The 12,499-nt window shown below is 41.2% G+C and overlaps 1 protein-coding gene across 3 annotated transcripts in view; it reads left to right on the top strand.

Moving 5' to 3' along the window:
• The window catches only part of LOC124279938 (glycogenin-1-like), a 47,146-nt gene that overhangs the window by 28,569 nt on the left and 6,078 nt on the right, over positions 1–12,499 (top strand). For all 3 annotated transcript variants that reach the window (XM_046715817.1, XM_046715818.1, XM_046715816.1), the window contains one exon: positions 8,800–9,136. In XM_046715817.1, coding sequence (XP_046571773.1) covers positions 8,800–9,136 — 337 coding nt within the window. The remainder of the gene's footprint in view (positions 1–8,799; positions 9,137–12,499) is intronic.

Here is a 12,499-nt window from a genome sequence, read left to right as displayed (position 1 = left end):
CCCTCACTTATTTTGCTTGCTGGCGACAATGGATATGAATCAGCAGTTAATTGTGTATATAAGGTAGGACTAATAGAATCCTCAGCAACCCATGCTCATCATTAGAGGAAACTAACAGGATCAGGTGGTCAGGCCCTCTGTCCTGGTTGATCCATGTCATAGAATCCCATGTTTAGATCGATGTGCCTGACGTTAATCACTGGATTGTCTGGTCCACACTTGGTGTTTTACATACTACATATTTTAGCTGTAATATTGCTGAATGAGGCTTAAACCAAACAAAGTAATCATTCTCTCCATGTTTGGGACAGAAATACTCTTGTGATGGACAGAATGGGTGATGAGGTATGGCTGGTGAGTGCTTGTAGAGGGAGGGTTGTAGAAAAGGGGTTGGGGTGGTGATGTGAGGTGAGGAGCCATGTTTAGAGGAACATTTCTAACATGTCTACAGACAGGTGTGAAGGGCACAGGTGAGGCTGTGGTGGAAAGTGTGACAGTTCCCTGTGGAGTTATGTCCCTTTGGCATTCCAGGAACCAATGATCATGAGTTCAGATCCCAACCTGATAGTGTCGCTAGGTATGTCAGAACCATACCAGTGCTTACACATTTTGATTTTGTTAGGAATGCTTTCCCTGTAAGAGAAAAAACTTATTAGTTGTTTTCTTGGTTCAAGGGGAGATAACTCTTTTTTGTTGTGTCAATAAGAGTACTGAGTGGAAATAGCAAACCAATTACAACAAATTTGAATGATTCTGAAAATCATTCTGGGATCATACAGATTGAAGAATTTTAGAAATATTAATACTTTTAAAATGTGGGTACTAGTTTTAGATGTTGTGAAAACATTGTTAATTCATTTTGATGTTGTGCACTGTTGTAATCCTGTATATGGTGAAATATGTTAACCCTTCTCATGCCAACATCTGGCAAATTTTAGTCTGAAACATCCATGTCTCCGCATGTTTGTCAGTGTTTGGAACAAATTCAGTCTCATTAATATCAGACGTTAGCTCTTGCTAAACAAACATCTGAGGACATGCCAGTATGGATCATGTCAAAGGAACTATTCGGAAACTTTGCCCAATGAAGTCGACAAAAAGAAGTTGATATTAGCCAGTCAGAAAGCTCTTTCTTGAGCTCTACAGCTCTAATTTCACTTTCTTTAGACTGGTTTTCTGCTAGAAAAGAGACCAACACTCGTGACCAATCATGGGGCGTACACAGATCTTTGTTTATCAGTCATGACAACTAAGGTCTGATTAAATGAAAACAAATTTTGTTCCATTTCCAAAAGTCTGACTTTTTTTTGAGTGGTCTGAGTTAACTGTGTGGCATGTTAGAAAGGGTTAACCTATTTTGTAGTTTGATGTTGTATTTCTTTGTTAGTCTCCCGTTTCTTCTTAACACCTGTCACCCGTCGTTTCCAATTTCCGCTAACCCATTTCAAATTCAAATTAATTTACTCAGAATTGAAAGAAACACCTGCCAGCCATGTTTCATTTGCAAATTTTCCCAAGAAATATGTGATTATATCCTGTAAGGATATGAAGTGGCATTGCAGCACGCTCTGTTTGTTTACAGACGCCGTTTTTACGTTTTGAGTTCGTGTCATCAAAACAACAATCAAGCTGAAAACACTCACGAAACATCTCATCCAGAATCCCATTCACAACCCACCTATCAAGTTGTCTTTCCTTACGTTCCACCAACACTGGACCAAGTCTTCTATGCCCCTCCTTCCCACGATGCAACACACCATTCTGAGGAATCATGGGATAGCAAAGGTCCTGATCCATGTGTTGTTGAGATTTCATCCACGCCAGTTAGATCATATATGAACATAGAAACCCATTATTCTGAAGCACCTTTATCCCAAATTGACCCTGACGGTCCACCCGGAGATCTCTATTCTGCTAGTGAGTTAGAGACAACCCTCACTGTAGAAGACAACCCAGTCAAAGACGAGACTGGTTCCACAGATGAGTCACTAGAGTGCTCAGGTGGCCATGGTGATAAAGACCCGGATGACCTTGAAACTGATGAAGGTCATGGGTCCCACCCAGTTGGTAGTGAGGATGAAAATGGCAATATTATTGATAACACTTTCTTGGTAAGTTTGAAAATGGCTTACTGTGTTTGTTTGTGATAACATTACATTTGATTTGGCATTCTGGCAGTATGTTAAGGTTAAATCAAACTGTATAGAGAATTTCACCCAGGTGTGTTTTGATAACTAATTCATCAACACGAAAGAACAAAAAGTTTATGGAGTACAAGGCTTGCCGAAAAGGTTAAACGTTTTTGACGTGTTGATTAAGGTTTTATCAAAGACACTCGGATGAGGTTCTTTTTATCATCCAAAATCTTCTCCTGAAATCATTTGGTTTGTAAACAGAACTACCAAGTTCTTGTTTGATAGATATACAGCATATATCCAGAGAAATATGTGATGTTTGATTGTGACATCATGATGTCCAATGACATCACAATGGCCTGCAAAGCAATGTCATGCAATTTCATTGTAACAATATCTCCAAAAGGTATGGGTTCATCTTCACCAAGTGATATCACCTGTGAAGTCAGTTTTGGATGATAAATATTTTTTAATCATTTCATTATTAACTTCTGTTGTAGATCCCTTCTTCTGTTATTGAAGACTTTGTTTTTTACCATTCCTTGTTATATACTTCAGTGCATGTGGCATGTAAATACCTTGGTACACACCCTCAATGATTTTCTAACTTTAACTTGTCAGCAGCAAGTGATACTTTGTGAAAGAAAGCTAGGTGAGGGGGCATTGTATATAATGTCACATTCAAAATTATTGCACTTACATGGGGGCACACATGTGCTCATGTCAACCTATGTCAGGTGTTTGTGTGACTGCTCATACTTAGCCAGACCAAAACTGTACACTGACTCAAGTCCACCAATGTCTGTGTTTGTGTTTGTGTGTCTGCTTGTACCAGTATGTGTGCCACATACTGACTCAAGTCCACCTATGTTGCTCATGCTTGGACAAACCAATGCCACATACTGACTCAAGTCCACCTGTGTCTGTGTTTGTGCGTCTGCTTGTACCAGTATGTGTGGTTGCTTGTACTCGGACAAACCAATGCCACATACTGACTCAAGTCCACCTATGTCTGTGTCTGTGTTTGTGCGTCTGCTTGTACCAGTATGTGTGGTTGCTTGTACTCGGACAAACCAATGCCACATACTGACTCAAGTCCACCTATGTCTGTGTCTGTGTTTGTGCGTCTGCTTGTACCAGTATGTGTGGTTGCTTGTACTCGGACAAACCAATGCCACATACTGACTCAAGTCCACCTATGTCTGTGTCTGTGTTTGTGCGTCTGCTTGTACCAGTATGTGTGGTTGCTTGTACTCGGACAAACCAATGCCACATACTGAGTCATGTCCACCTATGTCTGTGTTTGTGTGTCTGCTTGTACCAGTATGTGTGGTTGCTTGTACTCGGACAAACCAATGCCACATACTGAGTCATGTCCACCTGTGTCTGTGTTTGTGCGTCTGCTTGTACCAGGAGTTATCTCCCCTGGCTTCACATGGCAGCCTGTTACTTTCGGCCAACATCTGGCCCTCCACCTCCTCCTGGAAGGCAGTCTCACCTTGGCTAGCTTGCACTGTGACATTTCCCCCAGAATATACATAAATGTCAGTCATTCATCAGCATCTAAAAGCTTCCAATCTAGTAACAAAGACAGCATGGCTCTTCATGGTGCCGGCTGGAGTTTTTGTTAGGTCATGATGATAATTTTTTTTTCATTTAAACCATTAATCATACATAATGGTGTGTGTATGGTGGAGGGGTGGTTGTGGCTGCTCTGGTGTAAAACAACACTCACTCACTCAAAGTTATTTTGTCATGACGACACCAGTCATACATCCAGGTGCATAATGTATGGCTCTTTAGTATTCATGGAAAAGTTTGCTGCAATCATTATCAAATGATGGCTGAAATGATATTAAAGATTACATTACTTAATATTAATGATGATTTTAATTTCTTTCTTTTTTTATTTGAATTCCTTAATTCCCTTGAAATCAGAGAAATATCTTGAAATGGTTCATGACCAGTCTGATGTATATTGTCTGAAACTAATGTAATTTTATTGAATTTAATTATTCTTTTAAATTCACTTTTAAAAAAATAAATTCTCGTATAAAAAAATTATGAAACTGTTTTGTATGTAAGGAAAATGTAAAATGTAAAATTAGGTATGTGTGAATATAATATAATTCTTTTTATATGCAGTTAATGAAAAATGTATGCTATATATTCCATTCCAAAGATTACAATTTTCATGATAATGGTTTGCACTTAAATTAAAGTAAAATTTTTGTACCATCAGGATGAATTTGTAAAGATGATTATTGATGCTTACACAAAAGGCATGGCAGTCGGCAGGAGAGATACTGAGGTTATTGTCTCAGGATGTGTAGCAACAGGAGTACAGAACATGTCAGTGTAATGCTACAAGTGAAAATAGCACAAAGATGTCCACACTACTAGGAGGTGGGAGCTAATTGATTCCCCAGCTCTGCCACAACAGAGCCTTAGCCGATGAGCAGGGTCATAGTGACCCTGCAAAATGCATAGCGTGCAACAACCACTTGTGTGACCTTGTGTTACTCTCAAGGACAGTTAGGTGACCTTCACCTTTAGAGTTCTATTGGATGTATGGTAGTAGTGAGAACCATTCATATTGGGGGGCATCTCAAAATTACGATTTCCTTTTTTTCCAAGTGACATCAGAAATGTTCACATCTTCATGCTCGTGTCTCAGATAAGATATTATTTATTTACTCTATAATGACATTTCTTTCCAGAAGTATTTGATAAGTGTAGAAATAGTCACTGTAAACTGTTTCTTGTATGATGTGAATGGTATACCTTTTATTTGGTCCCTGTGAAATGTGACATGACTTGGGAAAATTTCAACAAGTGTTTTTGTTTTTTGCGAGGGGGGGGCTGGTTTGCCTTGAGTCAGTGTACTGTGTCTGAATGATCTATGTTTAACCTGTCATTGTATCTTTGTCTGATAGTGATAGGAGTGTAAATCTGGAATTAGTCTGACCAAGTAAGGCAGCCACACTGACAGACACACACATCACACACAATACTTTCACCACACTCACCCACTCACACACACAGTTTCTCTGATATAAGTGATAGTGATGAACATGATTTAAAAGGGGCGTTGGGGTAGCCTAGTGGTTAAAGTGACACGGGGTCCATTCCCCATATGGGTACACCGTGTAAAGCCCATTTCTGGTGTCCCCCACCGTGATATTGCTGGAATATTGCTAAAAGCGGTGTAAAACTAAACTCACTCACCAGTGTATGAAATAAGCCAAAAACCCAGGCTAACATCAGGACTGGTAACTTCAAACTGTTACCAGCTCAAAATGGATTTAACCAGACCAGACACAAGATATGGTGAACTTACTCAGAGTATGAAATATCTACAATTTTTACCACACCATCGGGCTGGCTAGCTGCAAATTTAGACCATCCGTCAGAAATCTAGCCCGTCTCAGGCGCTCAGACGAGCCTTATTTCATACGCTGCACTCAGTCATAATTTAAAACCCAATTTCCCATTGATCTCTTTCTTTGATTGGCATTTTTTAAGTTAATTAGTAATTATAGAAGCAAGACAATGTGGATGACAACTTCATCACATCTTAATTACCTGTCCTCTGTCCCCTGTCCCCTCCTCTTCAGCATTTAGTATGTCTGTGTGCCCAGTTGTATGTTGGCCATACTGGCCAGCACCTGCTGTATCCTGGCCACCCAACATATGCTTGTGCTGTATTGTCTACAGTGACAGTAGGTGTGGTGGGGAACAATGCAGGTCAGACAGCATAGTCACAGATAACGATAGACATGTGCAAGGACTTGTTTAGAGTTAGGCATAACAGGTGATATTCATTTTGGTATCCGTGGTTTTTTGAAACAATTGTCATGGCCGATAACAAGGTAGGGTTATTGAGTGAGAGGTAAGGCAACAATGCCGTTTAGTCAATGTGCCAGTGAGCCAGTAAGCTGTGATGTCTTGCCAATGTGTAGTAGTCTATGTTGTAATCATGTCAGTGTACTAGTAACCTGGCTTGTAGGCTATGCTTGGGTGGTGGTATATGTGTGTGTATTTTCCTCAAGCACCTGCTCGATTCCCCACATGGGTACAATGTGTGAAGCTCATTTCTGGTGTCCCCCGCCGTGATATTGCTGGAATATTGCTAAAAGCGGCGTAAAACCAAACTCACTCACTCACTCAAGCACCTGCTAGGGGTTTATGCACCTGCTGCTGGGAAGTTGTAAAGCACTTGCTGGGGGTGTAAAGCCCCTGCTGCTAGGATAACATACCCGGATGCTGGGATGTGTGAAGCACGTGCTGCTAGGGGGTGTAAAACACTCGCTGTTGAGGGGATGTAAGGCACCTGCTGCTAGAAAGTTGTAAAGCACCTGCTGTTAGGGTGGGTGTACAGTACCAGCTGCACGGGGAGTAAGCACCTGCTGTTAGGTGTAAAGCACCTGCCGCTGAGGAAGTAAGCACTTGATGATGGGGGGTTGTAAAGCACCTGTTACAGGAGGTGTAACGTGATTTGGGGGTTGTATTGACTGGACAGTTCTCTAAAGATTGGGGATTGGTCTTTGTCCGTGTGTTCAAGCAACTGCTGTTTGTATTTTGATGATGTACATGTCAAACAGAGTATGCTTACTGCGTCTTTTTCAGCCTGACATTTATGTCCTCATTAAAGTGCTGCATTAAAGTCAGTCTATGTATAAGGTATACAACTTATTTTGCTTAGAACCAACTCGGCCTTTACAAAATGTCAATCACTCTGCCAAGACATTCAGTGAATCCCCAAACACAGCAACAAACCACATGTTATGCAACTACTTCCAGTTGCCTTCAACTCACATTCAGAAATACTGCATTAGTGAATACATACAAGCCTCTGTGAATAAGTCAATAGAGTAATGCATCACTGGTCTGCCTTTGACATTATATATTTATATATGACAGGTGCACTGTACATTCTGAGCTTTGGCTAGTCTATATATCAGTAGTTAACATACTGCTTCATGTATCAACTCTTGTTAACTAAGGTAGCCCTGTGGTTGGTGTTTGCTTGACACACTGGTGACCAGGTTCTATTCCCAACATGGGTACTCAATCACCTTCTCCTCCACTCTAACTTGCTATCAGTACAACCAAATGTCTCTATTCATATGCATATTATATCTGTGTATACACCTGCTTCTCACCTGCTTTTTATACAGCTTTCATATATTCTCATGCTTCCGTATGGAATGCTTATGCTTACGACTCAACACTGAGCTCATTGTATCAGTCACTGGACCAGCTGATCAGACTCTACTGTTTGCCGGCCGTCTGTGTAGCTGGAATACTGCTGTTTACTCACAGTTTAGCTTTAAGCAACAATAGTGGTCTCCCTTAGGGTTCCTGCTCCTCCGTGATCCAGGGATTTGTCTCCACCAACTAAGAACTCATTATATAGACACAAGTCTTAAGCAGTTCTCTATAAATTCCCAAATTGGTATAGAAATATTGCAATGTTTTCTTGTAGTAGTAATGTTTCAGTGTTAACTTGAATTTTATTGACACCAGGATTGATAAAGAAGAGTCAGCATTAACATGTTAAATATTGCACTGAATGAAATCTAAATTAAACTATATGAAATTTAAAAAAAGTCTCTCCCTAGGGGAACTTAATTGCAAATTATATATCAATTCCTGCAGCGCTTTGTACCTCCTGTTTGTTGTAAGAAGTGAGTATTGGGTCTGTGGCTTTGTCAGCTGTGTGTCTCTGTACCTCGCTAGCGTGGATCTTTGTTCATGCTTTCAGTCACTGGTTAAAATATCATAATTATTTACAGGCTGGCTTAGATTGCAGGAATATGTTTTTGTCATAAAAGACAATATTCACTGTTTGTCATGTATGCATATTAGCACTAGTTTTAACAGTCCATATTCAATCATTTAGTCTTTTTTTCAGAGGTTGTGGGATAGCCTACCAGTTAATGCATTCATTTTTTATACCAAAGGTCTGAGTTCTATACCTGACATGAGTAAAATATGTGAAACCCTTGTGTGGAGCAGTTGTGTCAGGGGGCATAAGCCACTGTGCAGAGTTACCTACCTTAGGAGTGGCAGAAATCGCTGATCAACCCTACACCCATGCTTATGAGTTTTTCAGTACTATAACCATATATATATATACCCGGTATATATATAAGACCTGCATCACTTCGGGCTCTCCTCACACATTAAGCTGACATGCTGTGAAAATACCAAAATACTGCTTAATGCGGCATTTAATCCAATTTGCTCACTCATTCAACCTTTTTCTGATTGTTAGAATGCTCACTGGATATGACAAAGTGAAAGACACTTTTAATAAATGATATATTCAGTCTTGTACGTTTATGTTATCAATCTGTTATCAGCACCATGCTGTCCCTCTTCTGTACTTGCTTTTCGTTATCAATGTTAGTATGGATTTCAATTTCTTCAACTGCAGCAATAAAAAGTAATAATGTGTGTTAGCACCTTTGTAAAGGACTTTTATCAAGCGACTGTTTGATAAAGGTAGTAGTACCATGTGTTTTCATAAAAAAAATCACATTGAAAGAATGAGGAAATTGAAATCCACAGTCAAAGTGTCAGACCTGTTTCTAGCAGAAAAGAATATACTTTCTCAAAAAATTTATTGTTAGAGTAATGCCTGTTTTTCTTTTCCTAGGGAGGACTTGTAGGACAGTTAGCCAGCCTTGAGATTGAGGGTGGAGTTGGCAGAACAGGTGATATGGTGTTTCTGGATGACAGGGAACGCAAGCTGGCCTGGGAACGGGGCCAGATGGACTACTTGGGGGTCGACAAGTTTGACAATATCATGAAAAAAATTACTCAAGAAATTGGTGACGAACGCTCACCTAGCCCTAGCAAAGGAGGAACACCACCCCCAAGTCAAGATCTTGGTGATGAAGTTGAAGTAGCCCCTCCCCTTGAAGGAACTGAGGTGCCCCCTGAAGGAACTGAGGTGCCCCCAGAGAGTACTGCTGAGATCGCACCATCTTCAGGTACAGAACTTCCTGATGATGCTACTCCATCAGAGGATGCCTCTGACAAAGATATTGTTATTACTAGTGAGACATCTGTAGTAGCTTCAGAACCATCTGCAGGTTCAGATGAGGTTCCTGTAGCTAGTGTAGTTCTCTCTCTCCCTGTAGTTGAAGCACCTGCCCCTGTAGCTGCTGATGAGGTGTTAGAAGTTGAAGTTGTATCCTCCCTTGAAGCGCCATCTCCCGAACCTGATGTTCCTTCCCCTCCCCCTCCTGGTGCTGATGATGAAACACCTGCAGCAGCAGCTGATGCACCTCCAGAACCTGTTCCAGAACCCAAACCAGAACCGGTTGTAGAGGCCCCGCCAATCCCAGTAGAACCAATGTTAGTTCCAGAACCCCAAACAGAGCCTGTTAAGGTGCCAGAACCGGTTGTAGAGGCCCCGCCAATCCCAGTAGAACCAGTGTTAGTTCCAGAACCCAAAACAGAACCTGTTAAAGAGCCAGAACCTGTTCTGGCTGAACCTACCCCTGCCCCTAAACCGAGTATCCCAGCCCCTTCACCTAAACCCGGTGTGCCAGCACTAAGCCCTAAGCCTCCTGTTCCTGCCGCCAAGCCAGACGTTCCAGCTGTCTCTACAAAACCAGCTCCTCCCTCACCTGCACCTAAACCGGATGTTGGCCCAAAATCCCCCACCACACCTGAGCCAACTGAGACTGCCCCAGCACCTAAACCTGCTGCTGCTTTTGCCCCCAAACCATGGCAGAGGCAATATGGATCACAGTTCACCCCCAAACCTGCCCAAACAGCTCCAGCTGATAAACCTTATGGCTCGAAACCCTGGGAGCCCAAACCAAAACCTGCAGCAGAGCCCAAACCAGCAGTAGAACCCAAACCCGCAGAATCAAAGCCTTCCCCAACATCTCCAGCTGCTAAACCTTTTGGTTCTAAACCCTGGGAGACAAAAGCAAAACCAGCAGTAGAACCCAAACCCGCAGAATCAAAACCTGTGGTGGAACCTAAGCCTTCCCCAACATCTCCAGCCGCTAAACCTTTTGGTGCTAGACCCTGGGAGACAAAAGCAAAACCTGCTGCAGAACCAAAACCTGCGGAATCAAAGCCTGCAGCAGAACCAGCAGCAGCAGGGCCAAAGGCTGCAGCCAAACCAGGTCCTACTTCCTTGATATCATCATCCCCATTTATGAAGTCTGCAGGCACAGCATCCAGTGGGGTATACGCTCCCAAACCATGGTCATCTTCTGTTGGTGCTAAGCAGTATGGATCCGTAGCAGGACCAAAATATGGTGCAGCAGCTGCATCTTCATCAGCACCATCAGCAGCAGCTACAACACCCAAACCAACCTCACCACCCAGTACTGCTCCCAAACCGTCCCCAGGTGCCCCTGCAACTGCCCCCAAACCGTCTGCACCAGCTCCTGCTCCCAAACCCTCTAGATTTGGGGCTTATTTCCCTCCCTCAAAGAAATGAGTTGTTGCCATGGCTTGTTAATATGACTGGCTGCATAATTTGAGAATATGTATCTTTGTGGTGCTTGATATATGTAGAGCTCTTGAGACTATGATGAGCAGACTGATATCCTCCATTGTTCAGGGCGATAAACTGCATTACTTCCTATGCCCTGAATGTCTCATCAACAGTATTTGAGTATTACCCTGAATACTTCACAGCCATTGGTTGAATAAACATGCTTAATACAGAAATAGCATATTTATTGCCTTTGGTGTATTATAGTCATTGGTGGGGTATGTGTGAAATACAGGTCCAGAATATATGTTGCCCTGAATGATTTTGTGAAGTACAGGTGCAGATTATATATTGCCCTGAATGCATGGGTGGCATATACAGGTAATGTACATATATTGCCCTGAATGTTTGTGTGGTATACAGAGGCAGTGTATATATTGCCCTGAATATTTGTGGTATACAGAGGCAGTGTATATATTGCCCTGAATGTTTGTGTGGTATACAGAGGCAGTGTATATATTGCCCTGAATGTTTGTGTGGAATACAGAGGCAGTATATATCTTGCCCTGAATGTTTGTGTGATATACAGAGGCAGTATATATCTTGCCCTGAATGTTTGAGTGATATACAGAGGCAGTGTATATATTGCCCTGAATGTTTGTGTGATATACAGAGGCAGTATATATGTTGCCCTAAATGTTTGAGTGATATACAGAGGCAGTATATATGTTGCCCTGAATGTTTGTGTGACATACAGAGGCAGTATATATCTTGCCCTCAATGTTTGAGTGACATACAGAGGCAGTGTATATATTGCCCTCAATGTTTGTGTGATATACAGAGGCAGTATATATCTTGCCCTCAATGTTTGAGTGATATACAGAGGCAGTGTATATATTGCCCTGAATGTTTGTGTGATATACAGAGGCAGTATATATCTTGCCCTGAATGTTTGTGTGATATACAGGGGCAGTGTATATCTTAGATGCTTGATTGGCATTTTAGAAGATGATATTTGATAAACATAGAGATTTTTTCTGGGTTACATCTTCTTTTTATTCTCGAGTACAACGTTTCAGGGCTTGTTCTGGCCCCATCATCAGGTAAACTGAACAGGGTCAGAACAAGCCCTGAAACGTTGTACTCGAGAATAAAAAGAAGATGTAACCCAGAAAAAATCTCTATGTTTAGTGTATATCTTGCCCTCAATGTTTATGTGATATACAGAGGCAGTGCATAAATTGCCCTGAACGGTGGAGGATTACACTGTTTTTCTACTGCCATGATTTAACTTATAGATACTATATTTGGTATGTTAGTTGTTTGTAATTATGGATGAAGATTTCCAAAGGGGAAGTGTTCCAGCTAACCCATCCCAGAATGCATCTGTTGACGGATGATGTAACTAGTTCCGTGGTATAAGCTGTTTTCTATCCATATTATCTACAATATCAGTTGTGTCTGATATTCAAACATCTGTCCAATCATACGGCGCTGCGATCATTATTTCACTAGATCCTCAGTGCTTGTAGCTAGTCCCCTTCTCCTTTAATGATACCAATATGTTTCAATGTTTATAATTTCTGCTTTATTCAGTTTTATTCTCAGGCAAGCAGACTTACATAGATTTTAAAGGATGACTATAACTCTGTATTAATATACATACAAGGTTGCACATGACATGTAATTCCTGCTGTTTTTAAACAAGAATTTACAGTATATTTTTTACAATACAGACTGCTGCTATCCAGATGTTTACGATAATTCAAATTTACAAACTTTCAGACTTAAATGAGACTGAAGTATGTGTCATAATTAGACACTGGTAATTTCCAGTGTAATTTTAAAGATCATTGTCTCAATGCATAGCTAGCATTGCTACAAACCAACCAAC

Source organism: Haliotis rubra, unplaced genomic scaffold (genome assembly GCF_003918875.1).
Source record: "Haliotis rubra isolate DU_JTF1 unplaced genomic scaffold, ASM391887v1 Scf259, whole genome shotgun sequence".
Classification (NCBI taxonomy): Eukaryota; Metazoa; Mollusca; class Gastropoda; order Lepetellida; family Haliotidae; genus Haliotis; species Haliotis rubra.
The sequence above is the reverse complement of the archived record's forward strand: the minus strand, read 5'-3'. Positions and strand labels throughout refer to the sequence as shown.